Consider the following 27,297-nt stretch of genomic DNA (forward strand, 5'->3'; position numbering starts at 1 on the left):
AATCTATCCGCAAAGTAAACCCAATCACTAACAACTTGTGAATTGTGAGAAATGAGTTTGGAATTCATTTACATTAACAAACCATTTCACTTTCATATGAAAATGCTAAGATTCAAAAAGTATGATTCTTATTTGGAGTAAAACCTGCTAATACCCAATCCAATGTTCTTTACTGTTTGCCCTCCTTTCAAAAATATCTTTCTTTTCCTACATTGACTTAGTTATAGAATGTATTCATACAACCTAGAACAATGTCCATATATAGCTATAAATCCGTGTGCATGCTAAGTCACTACAGTTGTATCTGACTCTTTGCAATCTTATGGACAATAGCCCGCCAGGCTCCTCTGTCCATGGGATTCTTCAGGCAAGAATACTACAGTGGGTTGCCAAGCCCTTCTCCAGGGGATCTTTCCAACCCAGGGATCGAACCCGTCCATGTCTCGTCCATCTCCTGCATTGTCAGGCAGGTTCTTTACCACTAGAGCTACCTGGGAACCCCATGTGACAGAAACCCAAAGTGAATAGTTGAGACAAAAAATAAAAAGTTGTTATAAGGAAATTTCAATTTCTCAAGGACTCCACAACACAAATAGAGCTAAACTGGGGAAATGAGCACTCAAAATCCATGAGGACTGTCATTAAGCCCCCTTGCTGTATTATTTTCTGAGAAGTATCTTGCTACTTGAGGTCAGAAAGACCTTGTGTTTTCTGGGGCTATACTGCCTGAGTTTAAATCCTCACTATTTCACTTGTTAGGTGATTGACCTGGTCAATTAAACTCTCTAATCTCAATCTTCTCATCTATTAAAATTAGGATAATTATAGTGGCTACATAAGATTACAGCAGAAAAGCCAATTAAGTGGTATCCAAGACTTGGGACAGTGCTTGCTTCATAGGAAGTATCAGTAGACGTGAACTACCCTTCTAAAGTGAGAGATGCCAAGACTGAGCTGGGAGAGCTGCCCTGCCACGGTGTGGGTGCAGTGGATTAAGACAGCAAGTCGAAATGCAAGTAGGAATTAAGGCTTCACTCTCTACTGCCATAGGAAGTTCCAGTGTTATTTGCTCAGTCGTGTCTGACTCTTTGCCACCCCATGGATTGAAGCCCACCAGGCTCCTCTGCCCATAGGATTCTCCAGGAAAGAATACTGGAGTGGGTTTCCATTCCCTTCTTCAGGGGATCTTAGTGACCCAAGTATCGAACCTGGGTTTCAGAAACCCTGCCAAAGGAAAAACAAGTCTATAAAAAAAACGTCATTGCTTCCCAAATGTTTGACTTTTGTCTATAGGATGGGACTGAGAGAAAGTTGGTGTAACAGCACAGATGGGATGAGGGAATTGTGTCACTGCTGGAGGAATCCCAGTCAAGAGGATCAGTTTTATGGACTTGAGTGGGGAATGGAGGGAAAGGAAGAAAGGAAGGGCTAGGAATGGACAAGTATTATTTATTTAATAATGAGTGTTATTTAATAATGAAATAACATATTCTTAAGGTTACCCCTTTCTGTGAATAGGATGTTCTCAGAGCCCAGGGTTCCAATAGTGAGGCCTCTGAATAGAGGCTCCTAGGCTAACAATGCAGATACAAATAAAAGTATGGTGGGCCAAAAGGCCTGAGTTCTTGACTGAAATTCCCTTCAATAGATCTGTCATGTAAAGCCTTAGTAATTGCCTATGGTCAGGTTTAAAAAAAATCATATATAGCTTTTTAGCCAGGGGCTGGATTTCTCAAGAGCCTTCTCTGTTCTCAGGAGGGCTTTCTGCTAGATGGGTGATGTTTCATTCTCCAAAGTTTCAACAGTTTACATTTCCTGGGTATACAGTAGATGTCTTGTTATTGAGATGGAATAAGTACATGCCTTAAAATGAGGCCTGGAATATAAGAGGCACCTTTCATAGGCTACATACTATTTTTATTATTGCTATTGTTTTTATATAATTGTTCCAATTATAGCTCTAATATGACAACTTATTCTCTACAGAGTTAGGTAAGATCATAATTCCCCATATTGAAGGTTTTTGAAAAGCATTCCCTGATCTTTATGCAGAGTTCACCCATTTGTACCCAGGAAGAATGAGAGTTGCAAATCTTCCTTCCAAATTAAAACAAACATTAAAAAGCTCAGCTATTAGCTGACAGCACAGTGTCTTGGCCATATCATTATGATCCTCATTTAAGACATCATTTAAGAAACAATCAGCGATTGCTGCAAGATATATTAAGTTTCTCATTTAAAAACCATCTAAATTTGTTTAGTACTCAATAAAAATTGAAGCCCCACTTTGTGCCAGGAATTATGTATTTAATAAAGTGAATGATACAAAATATCAATCTTCCTGACTCCATGGAAACTTACAAATAATTGGCACAATAAATGTTATTCATATAAAATATAGATTAAAATTTTAATTATGATATTACTGTAAATAGAGGAACTTGATGCTGTATTGAAAGGACATGAGCTAGCCTGGGGGTGGATCAGATTGTCAGTGAAGGTTTACCTCAGGCTGTAGATGTTTGCATTGAGGTCTATAGGATGAGTAAGAGTGAATTCAGTAATTCACTGAAGAATGGCAGGTTTCTAAGATTCTTCCAATCAAGTAAGACTGTATGTTTAAAACCATTGATTACCAAATTTGACTAAACTTTGGAATCATCTTAGAAGTTTTTGAAAAATACTGATACCTGAAAATTGCCCAGAATTTTTGATTTGGGGCTTCCCTGGTGGCTCGGATGTTAGAGAATCTGCCTGCAATGTGGGAGACCCAGGTTCAATCCCTGGGTCAGGAAGGAGGAGAGCATGGCAACCAACTCCAGTATTCTTGCCTGAAGAATCCCCATGGACAGAGGAGCCTGGCGGGCTAGAGTCCGTGGGGCCGCAAAGAGTCAGACACGACTGAGTAACTAACACTTTCAACACTTTGTGATTTATTTTACATGGCATATGGCTTTGGCGTTGGGATTTATTTTTTTTAACTTCTCAAGTGGTTAATCCTTAAGGCAGGAGGATTATGTCTAACTCAAGAAATTTGAAGTAAGACTAGTGATTGGAGTCCAGAGAATGAGAAGGAATGTGACATGACCTGAGACTGTGACTCTAAAATGTGGCAAATCACAGAGGTCTTGATCGGTCATATTAGAAATTTAGTCTTTTTCTTGAGAAAAATAGAAAACTACAGAAAGATCATAGGAGAGGACATTATATCTAAATGTATGTTTATGTTTACAGTGTAAAGATTGTAAAAGAGAAGCTATAAAATTAGCTTGGACTAGGATGGTGGCAAGGAGATGAAGTGAAATGGGTTTGAAAGTTTTGTTTTGTTTTTTAAGGACTTGAAATTGGCAGACTGGCAATAGATAAAGTATGAGAGATGATAAGACTGACTCCTTGGTTGCTGGATAGTGGAACTGGTAAAGGTGAATTATGAGCCTACTCTTATGATATTTGAGGTGCCTTTGAGGTATCTAAATAGATAGTAAAGAGAGGGTAGAACATAAGGATACATCTGGGCATGAGGTTTTAGGTTGTTTGGGAACAAAGATCTAAAGTGCAATAACTTTACATTAAATCATGCAAGTTCTGTAAAAATAATTGTTTTACTGGTACAAAACACTATTGTAGAAGGCATTGGGCACCTGCAGATCATTAAGATGAGGACATAGGAAAGATTGACACATCTAATGTGGTTTTAAAATGAAGATCCCCTTTAAAAAAAACTACATCTCAAGGTAGCATGGAATGAAAGAGGAGAAATCCAACCACTTTTATCAGATCATAATCAGTTCAGTTCACTTCAGTCTCTCAATCGTGTCCGACTCTTTGCAACCCCATGAATTGCAGCACGCCAGGCCTCCCTGTCCATCACCAACTCCCGAAGTTTACTCAAACTCATGTCCATCGAGTCGGTGATGCCATCCAGCCATCTCATCCTCTGTCATCCCCTTCTCCTCCTGCCCCCAATCTCTCCCAGAATCAGGGTCTTTTCTAACCAATAAGTGCCAAAATGTTATTTGGAAGAAAATTCTGATCAGAAAGAAAGAGAGAGCTAATTGAATTTTAGTATGGAGCAATTGTCCTGAAGAATCACAAAAATTGTCAGAGATACAATATTATATAGTTGAACACAGTATCAGGTTGGGGATATTTTGGTTTTTATTCATATCAAACTGGAAAGCCCAAAAGGTAGAATAATAAAGAAGACAGCAGGAATTGTAATATATGCATTTCATTTATCAGATCTCTATTAGGACTAATCATGTACCAACACACCAAAGTTATGATAAGGAGTAGGACTACAACAGCAGATAAGGTAAGTGTTATTCAGGTTCAGAGTTTATTGTCTCCTATACTACTTAAAACAAGAAAAATAAAAGAGCCTGTTTATTTGAGAAAGTGTCCCCAGTTAGCTTTTGCAAAGGAAACCAGTAAAAAGGATGCCTTTAGTCAATAAGGTTAAGTAGCCATTTTATGGGATTGCATTCCCTGGGTGTTAGATCAAGTTTTAGAGTAGTGGAAATTAGGATTTAATTGTTCTGGGGTTAGGCAGGACATCAGAATTGTATAAAGCTTCCAGGTAATTCTAATGTGCAGCCAGAGTTGAGAACCACACTTCTGAGGTATGTTTCATCACTGAAACAAGTGAGTGACTCCAGATGAGAAGGCTGGGAGAGGAATAAAAGCATGCTGATTACACAGGAATAATAATAATGAACAATTCTCTAGTCTTTATGTGCCAGGAACATGTCTAAATGTTTAACATGTGTTAAGTCAGTTATGAGGAAGTCATTTTTGTTCTTCCCATTTGAGAGGGATCAGAGCCCCAGTGGCCAGACCCGGCAAGTATCAGGGCAGGTCCTTGAACACATCTGGTTCCGGAGTGCTATGCGATATTTTCTCTAAATATTATGTAATAGTAATTTTACACTGAGAATTATAAAAGAAGGGAAAACATATAATAATGGCTGCTGCTGCTAAGTCACTTCAGTTGTGTCCGACTCTGTGCAACCACATAGACGGCAGCCCCCCAGGCTCCGCCATCCCTGGGATTCTCCAGGCAAGAACACAGGAGTGGGTTGCCGTTTCCTCCAGTGCGTGAAAGTGAAAAGTGAAAGTGAAGTCGCTCAGTCGTGTCCGACTCCGCGACCCACTAGACTGCAGCCTACCAGGCTCCTCTGTCCTTGAGATTTTCCAGGCAAGAGTACTGGAGTGGGTTGCCATTGCCTTCTCCAATGATAATGGCAGAGTATCATTAAACCATCTTCTTGGGGGCTCAGAGGGTAAAGAATCTGCCTGCCATGCGGGAGACGCAATCCCTAGGTTGGGAAGATCCCTGGAGAAGCAAATAGCAACCCACTCCAGTATTCTTGCCTAGAGAATTCCATGGACAGAGGAGTCTGGCAGGATACAGTCCATGGGATCACAAAGAGTTGGTCACGACTGAGTGGATAGAGATATAGATCATTAAACCAGTCAAATACCACTTGATGACTGGAAGTGGTTATAATGCAGCCATAAATACTTTTGAACTATATTTTATATATATTTATATAAATATACAATTAAATTCATGTATATATTTAATATACATATTCCATGTTTATATTCTTAATTTATGGAAATCAGTCAACAAGTCTGTCTTATTGTACATGTACATTGTTACATAGCCCAGAAGTTTTTGTCTTCAGCAGCAGGCAGGGAGATATAAGCTATGGAAACAGGTAATTTTTTTTCCTGACTTTTCATTTTCTCCTGAAGGAAACTCAAGTGCTAAGGCTATTCCATGTAATCTAAAGAATGACTCTTACTTCATGGTAATGACCAAGCTGTAGGAATAAAATCTTAGGAGGAAGTAATCATCCCCCAGTGAGCAAGTCTAACAAATCGAACCTATTTTACAGGTGGAAATACCATAAAGAAAAGTATCATTGGAAGGATTACTGACACACTGCATTTCTATGCATGTCAAAGAAAAAAATTCCAATTTAACTCTGTAAAACATGTATCTGAGTCAACCTGCCACATGTATTTTTTTCTTACACTTTCTATCCCATTACAGAAATAATACCTACCAAATAATGCTGTGCATTTCTAAATGGCTGGCTTTCAGCTACTTTGCCCAGCTTTTGTTGTTCCCTCTTTTCCTTTGAAGGCTGAGAAAGCAAATGTAGTTTTTGGGAGTGCAAGGTCCCCAGTGCTGTGGATATTTTGTGTCCTGAAGCTACGGTGCTATAACCTGTCTTGGCTTGTTGCCTATGAATACAGTGTAATACATGTAGGGGATTGTTTGGTATTCAATTAAGAGCTCTCTTAGCTCCTGTTATTAAAGCTACAAACTAGTGAGTGTAAAATTGAAGTTGAACAGTTCAGCTCTTTTTGACATTGAAACACTGCCTGAAAAATAGTGATGTAAAGCCCAAGTCAAATGTCACCCTTTAAAGCCCATGGAAAAAGGAAAAGTGGAAACATTGAGGGGAAAGAGTAAATGTCTAAAACTTGGTCATCTCCTAATGACCCAGTACGTAATGTTAGGAGCATCCTACTGTGCCCATGCACATACATCACCCAGTTTGTCGAACACAGATATTACATTGATTTGAAAAGAAAGCTGCAAGGTTATTATTGCTAAAGCTTCAATGAAGGAAATAATTAAAGCATTAAGCATTTTAAGGTTTTAAAATGACTTTAGGCAATCACCAGAAAACACTATAGGAAATCGATATACTGTAATTGAAAGGAAATTGAATTGGTCTTTATTTTTAAATCCCTTCTAAATGTTCTCTAGACGGTCAGACCATGGAAGATAATGCATCTTGTTTTGCCATCAGCAGTGCGACTTTCTGTAAATCTCACGTGCTGCAGGGCCCACTTTTATTATTTTTATTTAGAAAATGCTCAGCCAAATAGATTAGTATGAAATTTTGTGTGCATTATCTTTGTTAGTCTCTGGCCTCATTGTTTAAAACAGAAACAACACGACCAGACAAAAACAACCTCTGAAGCAAAGTTAAGCTAAAAACATTTCAAACAATGAACCAGAGAAGTTGTTAGTTAAGTCTCACACTTAAACCTGAGTGAAATTCTAGATTCTTTCTAACAATTTTCCTGTCAATCTTGCTCTGCTGAAAGGGCTATGACCCACTGTAGAGACAAATTCAGTTTGGATCTGTGTGAACCTAACCCATTTTTATGGCTTATTATTGGAAGGAGTTTTTATAATCAAACAGAATAGCTTGAAGTGAATCTCAGGGAGAAGCTTGGATATGAACAGAAATTAAGGAATCTCAACCCTTGAGTAATCCTTGAAAAATATGTATAAAATCAGCATTTCCATTACAATGGAGTAATAATGATACCTTCATCATTTGGTGGTCTTGAGAAATAAATTAATCAATATATGCACAGCTCCTGTGGCTCAGACGGTAAAGCGTCTGCCTACAGTGTGGGAGACCCAGGTTCATTCTCTGGATCGGGAAGATCTCCTGGAGAAGGAAATGGCAACACACTCCAGTACTCTTGCCTGGAAAATCCCATGGATGGAGGAACCTGGTAGGCTACAGTCCCTGGGGTCACAAAGAGTCGGACATGACTGAGCGATTTCACTTTACAGATGATTAGTACATACTGTTCACTACATGGGGCTTTCCTGGTGGCGCAGCAGTAAAGAATCCACTGCAATGCAGGAGACACAAGAGACATGGTTCGATCCCTAGATCAGGAAGGTCCTCTAGAGAAGAAAATGGCAACCTGCTCCAGTATTCTTGGTGGGAAAATCTCATGGACAGAGGAGCCTGGCGGGCTAACAGTCCATAGTGTTGCAGAGAGTCAAACATGACTGAGTGACTGAGCATTCATGCATATGTACTATGTATGTGTTATAATTATTTTTATAAAAATGATGATAATGGTGATAATTTGCCTTTTAAAAAATATCAATTAAGACTCCAGGATGGTCATGTACACACTGCTATATTTAAAATGGATAATCAACAAGGACCTACTGTATAGCACATGGAACTCTGCTTAATGTTAGGGGGCAGCCTAAGGGAATGGCAAAACACTCCAGTATCCTTGCCTGAAAGACCCCATGGACAGAGATGCCTGGTGGGATACAGTCCATGGAGTTGCAAAGAGTTGCACATGACTGAATGACTAAGAACACACACATATGAAAAGCCCCAGTACCATGGCTGACACATAGAAAGTATTACAAAAAATGTTTTTTTAAAAAAGTTCTATTCAATGTAGAAATTAGTATTAATTTCTTAATAATTTCTTTGTTATGACTGTGTTTATATGTGATATTCTTTATTTCTAGTTTTCCAGAGAGTCTGTATCCTGAATTTCTCTATGTCAAAATTCCATCTCTAGTTTTTGGTGACCACAGCTAACATTTAGCTAATATTAAGCATCAGAACAGGTGAATATGAAAGGATACCTGAGTTGAATAAAAAAAAGTTAACAGTCTTAAAATCTAGACTGCTTTCATTAAGAACAGGAACAACTTTTCAACTTTCTAAGTGCTATAATTCATAGACATGTGAAAAGGATGGCAAGAAAGAAGAAAGAAAACAGAAAGGTGAAAGAGCTTCATAAAGCAAAGGAGAAAATTATATGTTCTGTAGTATATATGAGAGAATCTGGCCAAACATTAAAAAAACTTCATATCAACTTATTGATCTGCCCACCATGCACACACTTGATATTAAAAATAAACCTCCAAGGAAGGACTTTTATTGGCTCGGGTCAAACAACCAATTACTAACAATTGCTAAACCAGAGAGTCAGAGTCATGAGAAAAGTAGGGGGATGAGAAAGGGAAAGCAGTTGTCTAAGGATGAAAAAAGAAAGCAATTCTCCAAAAGGCGGGATGGGGTTAGTGGCCATGCATGGCCACTGGAAGAAATCAGTGTGAGTTAAAAAACAAAAAAAGTGAAAGAGAGAGGAGAGAGAGAGAAAAGAAACATTATATATATATATATATATATATACATATATATATATATATATATATATAATAAACAAATAATGTTTAAGTCACTGCCAAGGTCAGAAGTTAAGATATAGCCACCTCCTCTACTTCCTCCAAATTCTCTTTCATTATCAATATTTCAAACCCCCCAATACTAAAGTACTTTAGAATTTTTAAATCATTGACTGCATTTAGTTCTGTTTGAAGGAAGACATAATTAAGAAGAAGCTGGAAATTATATATTTTTAATTGTTTGTCCAAAGCATTATTGAAACAAACTGCTTATCAGGTTTTGTTTTTATTCCAGTAGTAAATATTTTGACTAGTTAATACAGCAAAATGCTGTGTTCAAGTTGGCACTAACAAATGTAATTTATTTAGGAAAACTGGCAATAAGTTCATCAAACTTAAAAAACAACTCCAAGGGAGAAAAAAAAAAAAAAACCCTGTGTTTACTTTGGCAGTTGAGATCCACTAGTCATGAATAAGATGATGTCCTAAAAGCTATTCATTTACTTAGAATTAGGTAATTAATTGTAAAAGGTGGATAGAGAAATGGAAATTTAGCTTTTCACTTTGTTTTAGATATTTTTCCACCAATATTATTTGTTCTATGAAATTAAACTCTTCTTGAAGAAGTAATTAGAAAAAGTGCACATCAATGAAAATAATTGAGGATTGACTGGTTGACCTCAGAAGAGAACAAAAACTCAAAAGAAATTTCATAAGGTTTTAAATTTGGCAAGAGGACTACAGTATCTCTGATAATTAGACTTTCAACACATTTGGATTTGCTAATTGGATCTAAGTTCTAATTAGACTTTTATGTAACTAAAAATGACACATCATTGTATAAATTTAATGTGCTTTTACAGTTGAAACCAACAATTAGCAGCTTTTTCCAAATTATTTTAATACAGCAAAAGCTGCCTTTTTGCTTACATGTGATAACCCCTTCTCTTAAGATATATTGTGTACATTTTAGTTTTCTTAATTAAGCACCTTTTGAGGAGCTTAAAAAGAAACATGAGTTTTAATAGGAAGCTCCTAAATTGTTTATTTGTGAGGAGACTTGCTGGTATATTGATGACTTCAGAAGCTTCAAACAAAATGCAATACAAGGAAATAATACAGTCTTTAACAGGAAGCAGCACGAATAACCAGGTGCCCCTATAAACCATTCAATTAATCAAAACAGTCTCTGAATATGACTAAAGTTCTGTTACATTTTTAAAGCATGCAAATATGGAATAAGTTCCCAAATGGGAAGGCTCATGGGGCTGGCATCAGGATTAATGACATGGTGAAAGTGAAAGCGAAGTGGTCACTCAGTCATATCCGACTCTTTATGACCCCATGGACTGTAGCTTCCATGCTCCTCCGTCCGTGGGATTTTCCAGGCAAGACTACTGGAGTGGGTTGCCATTTCCTTCTCCATGACATGGAATATCTTCCCAAAATGTGTGTTGCAACAACCTCTGCAGCTTCACTTCTTGAGCAGTTATCTGCTAATTCAAATCACAGCATCTCTCTTTCCTCCTTATTTTTGAATTGAGAGTCATCCATTTTTATCCCATTGGAATTTATAGGCAGTAATTTTAAAACTAGTAGCCCTCAGATTTTAATGTTACAAGAGATAACAACTACATAAGAATGTAAAATTATACCAGTACTTTGGAGAGCAAAGAGTAGTAAATCATTGTGAGACTTTAAGGGAAAGACTGCTGCCAAAATCTCCCATGTAGATTGATAGCACTGACAAAAAAGGCAAATTGCATTGTTTTATGTACTGTGGATATCTGAAAACAAAAAAGCCTTATACATGTTTTATTTTCCTCCAGTAAAAACTGTAACCTCTCTAACCACATTAAAAACCAGTTTTTTCCCCAGTAAAAGCAATGTAAGATCTAATTAAAACCATTTAAACTGTAAGAAAATCTAACTTGTGCAGTAATTGATATATTAGGACAAGCATTATGCTAGAATTATATGTGCTATTATTTTTCTAATTAGTGTATTACTGAGACTGAATTATTGTTGTATTTATAACTCCTCATTAAGTCAAATGTCTTCAGTGAGTCCCCTAAAGCCCGCTGGATAGTGTCATATGCCATATGATATTTAAAAGCAGGAAATAGCATTTTTGATTGCTTCATTTGCTATTAAAAAGGAAAAACTGCACAGGACCTTTTCTGTTATCATTTATTCCAAGATTTATCATGCAGTTCTCTGAGAGGTCTATATATAGGTGATTGGACTGTTCCTCAGGCAGAAAAGTGACCAAGCTATTTTATCTTTCAGCTTGGGTGCTGGAATCCTGTCACAGGGCTGAATGGGTCCCTGACTGACAAGAAACTGGAGAATAACATGCGTGGAGTGGTTCTACGTGTGGTGACTGTTCTGGTAAGTCTGATCTCAGCCTTGTGGTTTTTGGCTTCTAATAGGTTATTTTATCCTTCACTTCTTTATGTTTTATTAACTGATGTCACAATATTAAAAGAGCTTTTAGCAAATCCTAACTCTGCATTGTGTGGTCCTTGTAGTGATCATATTTTCCAGCCTTCAATTTATATATGTCAGAATTGGGCTTTTACATACTTTTCCTTTAATTACAGTACTAATTTCATAACTTTCCTGGACAGCTGAGACCAGATTTCTATCCTTCTATGGTTTTTCTACACATGATAAGATGGACTTCTCTCTCAGGCCTCCTCTCACTGAATCTGATGGTCTGTGTAAATGAAGATAACCATGCCAAACAAGTGTGGATTTGATCAAACCCAGTACATTCAGTAACGCTGAAACATTAGCAGACTAAGACAATACTTTCCTGGAAGTACCTACTTCAAAGTGAAGCTCATTCTATTGTTTAGTAATTATTTATCGATTCTCAACTGTATTTAAGCTCAGTACTAATCCCTGGGGACACTACTAATTAAAATGGACAGATATGATTCTGTTGTTTTGAGTTTATCATCCAGTGATTTGTGGCTATTACATGGGATTATACATGTGAAACATTTATTATAATTCCATTTTGTAGAAAAAGCAATAAATGATAACTGTTATAATTATTCTATTATTATTTTCTCACATGATATATAAATAAAATGTTAATAGAAATAGTCTTCAACAGCAAAATGCTCAAATTGGTGCTCTCTAAATAGCCAAAAGGGATGAAGACATGCATTTTCCCTGCCTATCTCAATGTGTCTAACCTCATGCTACTTTATAATACATTTCAAAACCAAATAACCCATAGTTACTAACTTCAATTTTCTTCAGAGAAGCCCACTTGTTTTTAAATTTGAACAATTCTTTCTTATAGGCTAAAAAAATCACAGAATTAGTAAACATGAGAAGTGGTCTTTTGTGATGTGTTGATGCTAATTAAATGTTTATCAGGATTTATAACAGTGATGACTGCCCTTTGTACATCGTTTAATACAAATTAAGCAGACTCAACATAATTTCATTGTCTATAAGAAGGATCTGTGATACTGTCTATAAAAAGAAATTTAGATGATGAGTCTATCTTCACTTTTTGTACCTATAATTTATTTTTAGCTATTGTTTTAACAAGATTTTCATTGTTTGGCAAATAATTATATTATGCGTACTTGAAAACTTAATTGTACAGGTGCTTCTGTACATACTCAAAAGTGTAGCTGTGCATTTTCACTGATGTGCTAGTATTTTTTTAAAAAGGTATTTAAAATATTCAGTTCAGTTCAGTTCAATCGCTCAGTCGTGTCCGACTCTTTGCGACCCCATGAATCGCAGCACGCCAGGCCTCCAAACCCATGCCCATTGAGTCGGTGATGCCATCCAACCATCTCATCCTGTCATCCCTTCTCCTCCTGCCCTCAATCTTTCCCAGCATCAGGGTCTTTTCCAATGAGTCAACTCTTCGCATCAGGTGGCCAAAGTATTGGAGTTTCAGCTTCAACATCAGTCCCTCCAATAGAACACTCAGGACTGATCTCCTTTAGGATGGACTGGTTGGATCTCCTTGCAGCCCAAGGGACTCTCAAGAGCCTTCTCCAACACCACAGTTCAAAAGCATCAATTTTTCGGCACTCAGCTTCCTTCACAGTCCAACTCACACATCCGTACATGACCACCTGAAAAACCATAGCCTTGACGAGACGGACCTTTGTTGGCAAAGTAATGTCTCTGCTTTTTAATATGCTGTCTAGGTTGGTCATAACTTTCCTTCCAAGGAATAAGCATCTTTTAATTTCATGGCTGCAGTCACCATCTGCAGTGATTTTGGAGCCCCCTCCCCCAAAAATAATAAACTAATAATAGTCTCTTCTCTAGTGATTAACATGGAAGCTCAGGTGAAAACCACAATAAAAGAAAATATATGTGCTTTGCTTTTGCCTTTGACATACATATTTTTAGGCAAGCTAACCTCGTTTAGTCATTAAATATGTATCTAGTACTTACAGTATGATAGAGTTATTTGGTAATGGGTATAAGAGAAATGACACATATACTTATGTGCATATTTATACCTCAAGTTATACATAGACTTTTGCTGGGAGGTGCATATGTAATGAAACAGCTGAGATTTATTTAATAATAACTATGTGCAGACACCACCCTTATGGGTGAAGAGGAACTAAAAAGCCTCTTGATGAAAGTGAATGATGAGAGTGAAAAAGTTGGCTTAAAGCTTAACATTCAGAAAACTAAGATCATGGCATCTTGTCCCATCACCTCATGGGAAATAGATGGGGAGACAGTGGAAACAGTGTCGGACTTCATTTTTTTGGGCTCCAAAATCACTGCGGATGGTGACTGCAGCCATGACATTAAAAGACGCTTACTCCTTGGAAGGAAAGTTATGACCAACCTAGATAGCATATTAAAGAGCAGAGACATTACTTTGCCAACAAAGGTCCATCTGGTCAAGGCTATGGTTTTTCCGGTGGTCATGGATGGATGTGAGAGTTGGACTGTGAAGAAAGCTGAGCTCCAAAGAATTGATGCTTTTGAACTGTGGTGTTGGAGAAGACTCTTGAGAGTCCCTTGGACTGCAAGGAGATCCAACCAGTCCATCCTAAAGGAGATCAGTCCTGGGTGTTCATTGGAAGGACTGATGCTGAAGCTGAAACTCCAGTACTTTGGCCACCTCATGCGAAGAGTTGACTCATTGGAAAAGACCCTGATGCTGGGAGGGGTTGGGGGCAGGAGGAGAAGGGGGCTACAGAAGATGAGATAGTTGGATGGCATCACCAACTCGATGGGCATGAGTTTGAGTAAACTCCAGGAGTTGGTGATGGACATGGAGGCCTGGCGTGCTGCGATTCATGGGGTCGCAAAGAATCGGACACGACTGAGTGACTGAACTGAACTGATGTGCAGATACTCTACTGAGTTGTTTTCATGTATGATCTTATTCAGTCCTCATATTATTTTCATTAAATAAATAGTATTCTGATCCCAAGAATCTGGTTGAAGTAACTGAGACATACAGAGGTTGAAAAAAATGTGGACGATTATACAGATAGTAAATAGCAGAAAATTGAGATTCAAATCCAAAAGTCAGACTCTAGATCTCTTAACTTCTTCCTCCTTAACATTATATTTACTCCCTCTATTCCTACTGTGATAAGTGTGAGAATTGCAGTAGCTATAGGATTTTCTTGAGAGGTAGAAATGCTTAACTCTGAATAAGATGAAAGTGAGTTTTACTGGGAAAGCTTCATAGAGCCAATTATTTTCAATTCATTTCTAGGCCAAGAAAAATGATTGCTATTTTGTGCATGAAATGGTATTGCCTCACACAGTGTTAATACCTGCATGCCCTATTCTCACCTTTGTGACGTGTAAATGATCCGTTTTCTTCAAGCTTAGCCCTGCACCGACCCTGAATGTGCTTAGTGAGAGGAGATATGGAAAGTCTGTTTCCCCAAAGTCTTCTGTGGTACAATATGGATTTATGAGTTGGGTGCCCAGTTGAGCAAAAGGTTGTTACACTTATTAAACTTCCTCAGTATACAGTCATTGTACTTAATAATTTTTCAGGCTTTCTAGCTTTTCCTGTAGTTCCTATTTGGATGGAAAGCAACCATGACTTTCTTATTTATTTCCTACAAGACCCTTTCCAGGTGTAGCTCCTACTTATATGACCTTGCAAACTTCTTTCACCCAACACTGAGAATAACTCTTCCCTAAGACCATGCAGCGACTTTAAAATCATGGTGTCAACTAAACCTGAAACTCAGATTTCTATATTGGACTTGATTTAGTCACCTAAACAATAACTCCTTGTATTCCAAGTATTTACCACTAGCCATTTCCAGAGAGGGAAAGGAGGGGGTGCGGATCATGTGTAAAGGCCGTGAGAGGAGGTCTCTTAGCCTTTATTGCATTCTAACTAATCTAGTCCCAGTTATCCACACACACACACCCCACAGATTCTTTACTTTTTAGGAAAGTAATGTTATCAAAGATATACAGGTTAATAGAATTGATTTTTCTTACTTAAGTTTTGAAACTCCCATTCCCATCACTGCTAAAGATATTTCATACACTTGAAGAAAATAATCTAATGTTTATCTTAAACTAAATAATTCAACACTGTATTGTTTATGATGCCAGGGGCAAGTGAATGGGACTCAAATGGTTAAGTAAAGAGAATTAAATGAAGGGATTATTAACAAATAATGCAAATTAAGTTGAATAAATCAACAAGGGTGTTGAAGTGCCAGGGCCTAGATGTGCAGCAACCCTAAAGACTGATGTGATGTGGGAGAGAGTCTGGCAAAGCTAGAGCCACGGAAGAGAAACTGCATCTTAGAAGTGGTGACTTTGGCTATGGGAAGAGGTTGGAGGAGAAGCACTCAAATCACATTCAGGCAGAGAAGAAATGGAGAGGTGGGGTGCTCCAAAGTCACTCCTCCTATCTTTCCATCTACTTCCATCATTTCCAATTGCAAATCCAACCAGAAGTCAGAGGGCAGGGGAGCCCAAGTAATGAAGACCATGAAGGTCTTCTTCCTAGGTCACAGCGCAGGGCCATGAGGAACTCAAGGGCAAACAAGGAAAAACCATCTTCAGCATCTGTTATTTGATCTGACCTGTTAAGAACTTTATGTGTGTTAACTAACTGAATTCTTACAAAAACTCTACAAGATATACGCTAATTACATTAAAGAATGAAAACAGAGCTCCAAAGAATTAACTAAATTTCCATGTCCATAAAACTGACAAGAGCCAGAGATGAGTTTCAAGCCCAAAGATCCTGATCCCAGTGGCTATGTCTTTAGCCTCTCTGACATTCTGTCTTTGGAATCAGAATGAATGCTTGTTAGGTTTAAGTTAAATGTAACTATTGGGATTACAGATGTTATTGAATTCCGTAATTTAAAAACATTTTTTTTTAAATGGCATTGCATAAGGATAACTTTATTTTCAGCCATCACCAAAGCCATATAAGTTTCTTAGAAATGGAGGAAAAGAAAGAATGTCAGTAAAACTCCTTCTGCCAAACTCTGTTTCCATATTTGGTCTACTGATCTCTACTGCTTACCAAGTGGACCAACTGTCTTCATATGAGGCATTTTTTAGATAATGCCTTTTCACTTCATAAGTTGTACAACTATGGATAGCCGTAAGTGACCAATTATGCCATTCAGTTTTTTCATGGTTATTCACAAAAGTTATTGGAAGCATCACTGAGTTGTAAGTATCATAATAATTATGAATCTTTATGAAAATAAAATGGAAAGAAGTTTGTGACAAATGGAAGATTTAAGAAGCTATTCTGTAAGAAAAAGTACTAGATATCTGGAAAACATAAACTGGCATTTAGAAGAAGATCACTGATTAGTAACTCTTATTTTATTGATTTAGTTTTCTTAAAACAGAAATGTGGCATCTCTAATGAAACATAAACTCACTCATAAATTTATTTGAGAAGTATCTATTGAGGGCCCTCTTCTAGTTGCTTGGGGTACATGCAAAACCAATAAAGATATTGACTTTTGGGAGTTTCATTCTAGCAAGACCTCCAAAGCTCCAAGAATATTTTTGAAAAAATGAAATGCCTTTTTTCTGCATTGAATATATAATGCAATATTATTTTGCCTAAAACTACCATAAACATAATTGTATAACTTTATGTAAATATGATTGGAAATTTGTGTTAGAGCTGTAGTAGTGCTTTTTCTGTATGTTATAAATTCAAAAACATAGTTTTTCATATTTTAATATCTTTGAATCAGGATGCATCTTTCCATTGATGTCTTCTTGCAATTAAAATTGGTAGCATTTTTTGTCTTTATTAGTGGTAGGTGAAACAATTGTGCATCTTACAATTGAAAACATTTTAGATGAAATAATATGTGGATGGTATCTTTACAAAATTAGTTAAGTTAATGGATATTCCTGGAAACTTAAATTTAACAAAACTGGGCATGAAGCCATGGTAAAGAGACAGACTAAGAATACTTCCTAAAGGAAAGAAATAACAGTAGGAAATGAAGCCAGTTTTTAAAAATAGGAGCATAACAGCAGTGAGAAAAACTACTATCTGAAATAAAGCTATCACTAGACCCATAGAAATATAAACACAGAAAATATACCAAAGCAGCTTATATTAAAACACCACCACAAAAAGTGAAGTCCAAACTCTGTTGAAACAGGTAAATTTTCCCGAGCAATCACCATGAGGAGGGTGTAGCAGATAACTACCTACCGAACTATCATATGAAGAGAATTTTCCCTTTCCTAAAATATTTTATTATAAGTCTAACTTCTTGGGAATTATATTAAGCAGGCCCTATTTGCCTCTAAAAATGGAAATGTTATCTGAGATCAGGAAAAGGTAAAACAGTATTGTATAGTACACCCTAAACTATTAGCTTTGACTCAATAACTATCACTGAGCATTTATTATAAGCTAAGTACTGTGCCAATCCCAGGAAGGCAAAGAAAAAAAAAAAATATATGTATATATATATATATTTATATATATACACAGTTCCTGCTCTTGAGGAGTTCCATAGGAACCATTTTATCAACATTAGTAAGTTCTTTATCAGAAAATAGGACCTGTTTGTGAAGGAGTTAAATACATTTAGCAGGAGCCTGGGAAAGAATGATGAGAGAGGAAGGGAGGGTGCATACAATGAATGTCACAGTCTTTTATGATGTAATCTCAACAGTGACATCAAGGACCAGCTTTGTGGAGCTACAGAACAATTAGATTCCTCATTTACTGTGTTCTTTCACCCAGAACTCTTTGTAACTCTGTATTTGGTAATAATTTCATTAGTGTTAGACTCCTCCTCTAAACTACATACCAGTACATACCAGTGTTTCTAAATATAAGATGCTATTATCTCTGCAGTGGAACAATGATGTGTAAATTAAGTGAAGAAAAGAAAAAAAATGAGCATGAGTGATCATGAAGGCATAATTAATCAGTGTCATCAATCTTTAGATTTTGATGGGAAATTATTTAAAGGACCCTAAGTTAGACAAGAAAAACATAAACTGCAGAATCATGACTTTTAATCCCATTTACTGTTACTTTTCTTTGAAAATCTGCTAATGAGAACAACCACAACTCTCCTCCTAGTGAAGATGGTGCTGCCGAGAGACAAAATTACACAAATATCTGATATTTTAAAAATCCAAATAATAAACTGTACAAATTTTTAAAAGTTTGGTATGCTGAGTGTATTGGCTCAGGAATCATGTTTGGTTTTGGGCTAGCTTTAAATAGATTCTATATATTAATATATAACTAAGAAAATACACTAAGAACAACCCTGAAATGTCATTTTGCTTAGTTTTTTGCCAAGGACATTGTCCACGTTTTTACTACTTGGAGACCTTCAGTGTTTTGAACCCCCACCAAGGTTTAAGCTTTCCTGAGTCTCAGCCTTTGAGTCACCTGAACCTAGAGGCAAATTTAGGAGCAGAAAGAGTGAACTTGACAAAAGGCTCTCCTGGGTAGGCATTCAGGGCACAGATAAGGGAAGGAAGTTTGATGGCCATCTCTTAGTGGGCCCACAGCAATGTCTGAAGAGGGCTCCTTTCAAGTATTAATAAAGTTTGGTTCAAAGCTCCAGGCAAAAATGACAACTCTGGCTGAGGACATTTCCTATGGATACTGTCTTAAATCAAGCTAAAACTCTCAATAAAACTTGGTAGGTAAGTGCCATGTAATAACTACTACACTCAATACAATAAGCATTGTGGTTAAGAACACTGTCCTTGTAGGAATTCCACTTCTGAGGTGGCAGGCTGAGAAGTTTCATAGACCCACTCCTCGCCAAAGTAAGCACCACAAAAAGCTAACTGACTGACCAGCTAAATAAGTAAGTAAATAAATAGAAGCCATTTAAAATCTCTGTAAATTTCCTAAGGGCATAAATAAATGAAGTAACACTTAAGAAAATCTACAGAAACTCAGTAAAAACAATAGGAGTCTATAGCATCTCAACCTCATCCTTCTCTTTCCCCTTCCACCTCACTCTCTGCCTTACTCAGCTTAATGGAATTCCGCTCCACTCCAAGCCGATTTGGCCAAGAAGACAGGGCTCCATCTCCCTTAAAAGTTTCCAATTAAGGGGTATCTCTCCTGGAGGCTGCTAGCATTTTCCATGCAATCTAAATGTAATTTGAAAGGGTTAAGTCTTAAGACCATACCACCCTGAATGTACCCAATATTATCTGAAAAGGTTAAATTCCTGGTGAGTGTGACCAAGAATTTGTGGGCTCCCTTTCTCTACCTAACTGTGACACATAGGATACAGTCTCTATCCCAGGTGTAACAGACTTAGAATACTGGGGCTTTGATTTCCATCACTCCACCTTGTTATAAGGCAGGGGTTCCACGCCAACTGAGGTAAGTAGAGATGGCCAGAGGCTGCCACCCTACTCCGTACCCAGAGTTGTAGCAAAGCCTTTGTCCAGGGGAGAGGCAGTCCATAAGAAAAGAGAATGCTTAAGCATTTTCCAATTATCTGAACCAGAGGATGGGGAATTTCAAGTCTATGGCTCCTCTTAATTAAAAACAATAAGCATAAGCCAGCTAGTTCACCAGGGAAAGCCAGAAAAAAAGATAGCTAAGAATATCCCTCCTGAGGTCAGAATAAGTTTTAAAACCTGACTTCAAATATGACCCCTACCAAAATTTAGTTCCTTCAAACTACTGAGCAAATCCAAGGAATTGCTGAAAACAGTAAGGCAATCAACCAGTAATCAGTGAAGTTTATCATTTAATGACTTTAATGACTATGATACGTTTGAATACAGACACAGGCATCCTCAACAAAATGCTGAAAACTGAATCCGACAATATATAAAAAGGATTATACACCATAAACAAGTGAAGTTAATCCCAAGAGTACAAGGTTGGCTCAGTTTATGAAAAGTAATATCATATACCATATTAATAAAGGCATAAACCCACATGATCATCTCAACATATGTAAGAAAACCATTTAATAAAATCTAGCTCCCTTTCCCAATTAAAAAAAAAAAAAGTCGACAATCTTGTAATGAAAGAGAAGGAATTTTCTGAACTAATAAAGAGTATATATAAACCCACAGTAACATCATTTTGATGGTGAAACGCTGAAAACCCCCTTTAAATCCCTAAAGTTTTCACTAATTCTGTTCAACATCGTGCTGGAATTTCTAGCCACCCCAATTAGGCAAGGAAACTAAGTAAAAGGATTGAAATTAGAAAAGAAAAAGTAAAACTTTCTCTATTTACAGATGACATGGTCCTCCATATAGAAAATCCTAAAGAGTAAACACACACATACACAATTAGAGTTATAAAGGCTTCAACTGCTCTGAAGTGTAAACACTTTACAAAGATCAATTGTATTTTTGTGTACTAGCAATGAAGATTACAAAAAAGAAAATATAAAATTTATTTTTATTTAAATATATCAAGAAGAATAAAATAATTAAGAATAAACAGAACAACTGCAATATTTGTACACTAAATAATACAAAACATTCTTTGAAAGAAATTAAAACATCCTAAAAATATGGAGAGAGAGCATATAGTCACGGATTGGAAAACTCAATATTGTGAAGATGCAATATTCTCCAAATAGACCTATAGATTCAATGAAATTTCTATCAAAATTCTACCTGTCTTTTTTTTTTTTTCTTTTTGCCATAAGTGACCAGCAGATCCTAAAATTCACATGAGACTGCAAGAGAATCAGAATAGGGAAAAAACAAACAAACAAAAAACCCACAAAATCTTGAAAAAGAACAGTAGGAAGACTCACACTTTCAGTTTTAAAACTTAGTAAAAAGCTACAGTAATCAAACTAGTTCAAGGATAGACATTAGATCAGTAGAACAGAAGTGAGTGTCCAGAATTAATCCATATATCTATGGTTTATTGATTTTTCAACAAGGTTGTCAAGATCATTCAATGGAGGAAAGAATAGTAGTCTTTTCAACCAGATACTCACATAAAAAAGGTGCAAAAGAATAAACCAAGATCCTTGCCTAACATAGCATAGAAAAATCAACTCAAAATATATCATAAATTTAAATGTATGCATTGAAACTATAAAATTCTTAGAAGAAAACATTAGACGTAAATCTTTGTGACTTTATTTTAGCAGTGAATTCTTAAATATAACACTCAAAGCATAAACAACCAACAAATAGATGAAATAGATTTCACTAACATTAAAAATATCTATGTCTCAAAGGATAGAATGCAAAAAAATGAGAAGACAACCCACAGCATGGTATAAGATATTTGCAGATTGTGTGTCTGATGAGGGACTTGTATTTGGTACATAAAAAGAATAAAGTTTTAAGAATGACAACATGAAAAAAATAAACCAATTAAAAATGGGCAAAGGATCTGGGTGGTTTTTCATAGAAGGTATAAAAATGACCAATAAGCATATAAATAAGATTCTCAACACCATTTGTTATCATAGACATGCAAATGAAAATCACAATATGCTACCACTTTACCACATGCACTATATACATGTGTGCATACATGCTTAGACTAAGTCGTGTCCAACTCTTTTGTGACTCCATGGACTGTAGCCCACCAGACTTCTGTCCATGGGATTTCCCAGTCAAGAATACTGGAGTGGGTTGCAATTGCTTTTCCAGGAGATCTTCTTGACACAGGGATTGAACCCATTTAACACTTCATAGCAGGCAGATTCTTTACTATCTGAGCCCCGAAGGAAGTCCTTATACCCACTAGAATGGCTGTAAATCAAAAGGACAGATAAAAACAAGTGTGGCAGAGCTGTGGAGAAATGAAACATTTGTGTTTCTGGTGGGAATGTGAAATAGTGCAACTGTTTCAGAAAATAGTCTAGCAGTTTGGTAAATGATTAAACACAAACATAATGTATGTGTTTCTACTCCAGAAATTCTACTCCAGGTATGTTCCAGGAGAAATGAAAATGTGTGTCCACACAAAAACTTGTACACAAATGTTTCATAGCAGCTTTATTTACAATAACAAAAAATGGACACAACCAAAATGTATATCAATTGATGAATGGAAAAAGAGTGGTCTGCCCATAAAATGAAACAGTGTGGCAATAAAATGTAATGAAGCAGTGATAACATGGTACTGGATGAACCTTGAAAATATGCTAATTAAAAGCCAGTCACAGCAGATCACATATTATATGACTCCATTTATATGGAATAGGCAAGTGTATAGGGTCAGAACGTAGATTAGTGACTAGGACTGAGAGAGATTACAGGACTGAGAAATGATGGCTAAAGGAAACTGGATTTCTTTATGCAGTAGTATTCTAAAACTACTATGGTAGTACCACAAGTCTGTGAATGTAGTAAAGCTGTTGAATTGTACACTTTGAATGGGTAAATTATATGGTATGTGAGTTATATTTCAATGAAGCTATTAAAAAAACAGACTCCAGAACCAGATTATATTTAAATTTCCAGGTCTTCTATATGTGAATTTAGGCCATGTATTTAAACTCTTTATGATTCTATTTCTTTTTTTTTTTTTAAGATGTTTTACTTTTTTTGAAGAAACTTTTTATTTTGGTGAGGGGTATAGCTGATGAACAATATTGTGATAGTTTCAGGTGAATAGCGAAGGGACTCAGCCATACACATACATGCATCCATTCTCCCCCAGACTTCCCTCCTATCTAGTGCTGGTCACTTAGTCGTGCCCAATTCTTCGCGACCCATGGACTGCAGCCCGCCATGCTCCTCTGTCCGTGGGATTTTCCAGGCAAGGATACTGGAGTGTTTGGCCATTCCCTTAGGCTGCCCCATAACATTTAGCAGAGTTCCATGTGCTATACAGTAGGTCCTTGTTGGTTATCCATTTTAAATATAGCAGTGTGCACATGACCATCCCAAACTCTTCATGATTCTATTTCTTCATTTTTAAAATGCAGGTAACATGATCTATGTCATAGAGCTGTTAAGAAAATTAAAGGAACTAATATATGCAAAAAGCAAAGGACTTCTTCAAATAGAGCCTGGCATGTAGGAAATGCTATATCTAGGTGTTAGTTCTTATTATGCACAGTGTTAAAGAGAACATAGAAGAAGTATCTATCGCATGGGTAGGACAGTGGAAAAGGCTTAAAGAAGGACACAAATTAGTTCTGAAGCATAGGCAGGGACTAATACAGCATAGTTAAAAGGGAAGGAATATTCAATATTGTAAAGAATATGCACAAAAGTATGCAGTTATCAAGAATTTAAATTACTCTATAAGTAAGCTGCAGTATCACCTAAAGCAAATGAAATTGAAATGCAGACAATTCCAGCAGCCTGTGTGTTAGGTATTCTTTTTTTTTAATAGCTCCTTTAGAGACAATTTAATTAGAAATTTTCTGTGAGAATAAGGTTAGCATTATATAATTTAGATAATATTCATTAACAAGTTAAAAATACCATCGTTGAAATCCTGATCTAGCTGGAAGGTTAGGTAAAATGGATCTCATTTTTATTACTGAAGCAGTGTAATCAGTAGACATGGCTCTTTATGGTATACATATTTTGTTGTCTCTTCTGCTGCTTATACCCAACTCATGTGAGAGAAAAAGGGGAGAATGCAATTTTTATAAATAGACACTTGAGGAAAACTGGCTGAGGCAAACAATGTAATTCATAGCAACACTGAAATATGTCTTCACTTCAGTGCTGAGTGAATAAAATTATCATGAGAATTGATGCATGACAATGAATTGACAATTTCTTATTCTTTCTCATCACACCAGTTCTTAAGATGATAGCTGTCATGCAACCATGCAAGAATCACTACAACACTGAGATAACCATGCATGACCCAACTTTTCTTCCTTTTGGAAGATGAAACCTGAATTCTTAGAATAAACACTGAATAGATATTTCAGAGATATGTTACACAATTCACTTCTGAAAAATATATTTACTATTTGTCTCTAGAAGTTTAGAAAGGTATTGACATAGTCATTTGAAAATTCAAAGATGTAGAAACAGTAGGTCTATATGATTTACATAACTTCTATAATATTTCAACCAACATATGAACTATATTATACTTTACTTTCAGAATTATATATAGCACTGCATCTAAAAGAAATCCAGATGTTAAGTTTTAAGTTACTTTTTGCTAATGAAGTAGCTTTGGCATAGTTACAAAAATCACAAAACCAGTTCTATATATAATTCCTAAAAAACAAGTATAAGTAAAAATATGAAAACTAGAGAAATGCTTCTGACATAGATTTTACTTTCTAGAGTTACAAAGGAGTATATTAATGAATTAAGAACTATTAAAGATTACAGATAGTGTTACCAGCCAGCATTTAGGGCACACTTATTATTCTGTTATTTTCATCTCCATGGAGCCCTGAAGAATATTATTTGCAATTTGTTGATATGGCTGAGACTTAGAGCTAGTTAAATAACTTCAAGTTATATTTGGGGCAAAAATGAGCATTGAATGCTTGTTTGGCTTCCCACCAGCCATGGGGAACATGTTGGAAAAGAGAGAACTGTCTGAGGAGAATACTTGCAGAAATTTGCTTAGGGGGTCCTTTTGAGTCTTGGCTGAGTAATAGGTCATAAAACATACAGAGAAATTCTGCAATGCTGGGCAAAGAATGACAAAAAGCATATCAATTCCCAGTTTTTTTAACTAAAAAGATAAACTTTTATTTCACAACTTTGTTATAATTCATTTTCTAAGAAGATATGTACTATACACCATGGAATATTACTCAGCCATTAAAAAGAATTCATTTGAATCAGTTCTAATGAGATGGATGAAACTGGAGTCCATTATACAGAGTGAAGTAAGCTAGAAAGATAAAGACCATTATAGTATACTAACACATATATATGGAATTTAGAAAGATGGTAACAATAATCCTATATGCAAAACAGAAAAAGAGACACAGAAGTACAGAACAGACTTTTGGACTCTGTGGGAGAAGGTGAGGGTGGGATGTTTCAAGAGAACAGCATCAAAACATGTATATTATGTAGGGTGAAACAGATCACCAGCCCAGGTTGGATGCATGAGACAAGTGCTCGGGCCTGGTGCACTGGGAAGACCCAGAGGGAGCGGGTGGAGAGGAGGTGGGAGGGGGGATCGGGATGGGAAATACATGTAAATCCATGGCTGATTCATGTCAATGTATGACAAAACCCACTACAATACTGTAAAGTAATTAGCCTCCAACTAATAAAAATAAATGAAAAAAAATGGACACAGTTTAAAATATTAGAGACTTTTGAGACAAGTTTCTAATCCTGGGAAGATCTTGCTGAACAAAGATTTTATTTAAAAGGATATATGAAAAGCATGCATTTACCTTTTAATTGTGTAGTAATAAATATTTAGGTGCACAAATATATGAAGTAGGATACTCCCACACATCTTGCTATATCAGTGTTCTAAATGTTGCCTTGACCTCTCAAAGGGTTCAGCCTTTCATTAGGAAGATGCATATTCAGTTGTCACGTCTAAGCGCCCATAGCATGTTGATGTTGCTGTTTACAGGGACATAAGTTGATAGTAGGCAAGTAGATGCAAAAAAAAAAAAAAGTCACAGGAAGTTGTCCTTTCTTACATCTTAGAAATCTCCCCAATGAGGAGGGAAAGCTAGTGTTCTAAATTAAAGTGTAATCACTAGATTTCAGTTTACAAAGGAAATACATTTTGAGAAAACCTTGTCTGCTTTCCCAGTCCCTCTCCAAGAGCCAAAGCCTCATATGGCAGCCTTACCAATGAGAAATATAGGCCTCAGGCGTGATTTGGAGTTTTTCAAAAGCACAGTAACAGGTTTTGACCAGTGGGGGACCATTCATCAAGTCACTATCCATTGCATTAAACAGGACTCTAGGGTGGTCTGAAATGAGAAAAGTTACCTCCAAAAAGTACCCGACATGGGAATAGTTTACTCATCTGTCAGCTCCTAGAACACAAACAGCTATTAAAAGTCAGCTCCCTCTGGGAGGTGGGAGGCAGTCAAGGAGAGAACCACCATATTGCATGGAGGCCCCAGAAATGGAAAAGTTGGTCAAGGAAAGGAAGGCAAATGCATACTCTTCCAGAATACACCCCCTGGGTTTTTTAATGATCAGACGAAATACAAAGAGGTTTGGATTTTAAGGTATCTCTTCACAGCATCTCCATGTAAACTGTGTACTAATTATTTTAACCTGGAAACAGAAAAGCCATCATACTGAAAAGCAAATTTGTGGCTCTTGGATGTTTTAAAATTTTGAGCAAAGAATTTCAGGTTCTCTATGTGATGGGAGTTAGCACAAGGATATGCACTTTACATATTTTAGATTTTTTGGGGTAGGTTTGAAGGTGTTTCTTTTTTCCTTTTCTCTTTTTTATTTTTAACCATTGCCAGTGGCATGAAATGGGAAAATGAAATGTTCAAATTAATTTTTCCCATTGATTCTTATGTAGACTAATGTACTCTGCAGTTCAATTAAAAATAACAAGCTGTTGTGTTGTTCTGAGCCAAATATAATCTCTAAGACCATGGTCAATAAAGAGCTCAAGAAAATAAAAGTATTGAGGCTGAATGGTCTGAAGTCTACTGAGGAATAAAGAAGCAACTGATTAGCATTAGAAAGCAAAGTCTTTTAATTTTTTAAAAGTCAAGGAGAATAAAAAAGTGATCACTCATTAAGAACAAAGACTTTGAAAACTATCTCTCACCTTTGTTTAATGAGTCCTTTCAAAATTTAAGAATGACCTTTAGTCTTCAGCCCCAAAGCTAAGATGATTTTCTATACGTGCAATGTTACATTTGGGATTACTCCTGGAGTATCTGCTGAAGAATGTAAAAATA

At 36.5% G+C, this 27,297-nt stretch overlaps 1 protein-coding gene across 2 annotated transcripts in view; it reads left to right on the top strand.

The window, feature by feature from the left end:
* Nucleotides 1-27,297, top strand: part of GRID2 (glutamate ionotropic receptor delta type subunit 2) — a 1,570,085-nt gene that overhangs the window by 1,132,746 nt on the left and 410,042 nt on the right. For both annotated transcript variants that reach the window (XM_043438630.1, XM_043438631.1), the window contains exon 9: nt 11,276-11,377. In XM_043438630.1, coding sequence (XP_043294565.1) covers nt 11,276-11,377 — 102 coding nt within the window. The remainder of the gene's footprint in view (nt 1-11,275; nt 11,378-27,297) is intronic.

This window comes from Cervus canadensis, chromosome 19 (assembly GCF_019320065.1).
Source record: "Cervus canadensis isolate Bull #8, Minnesota chromosome 19, ASM1932006v1, whole genome shotgun sequence".
Taxonomy (NCBI): domain Eukaryota; kingdom Metazoa; phylum Chordata; class Mammalia; order Artiodactyla; family Cervidae; genus Cervus; species Cervus canadensis.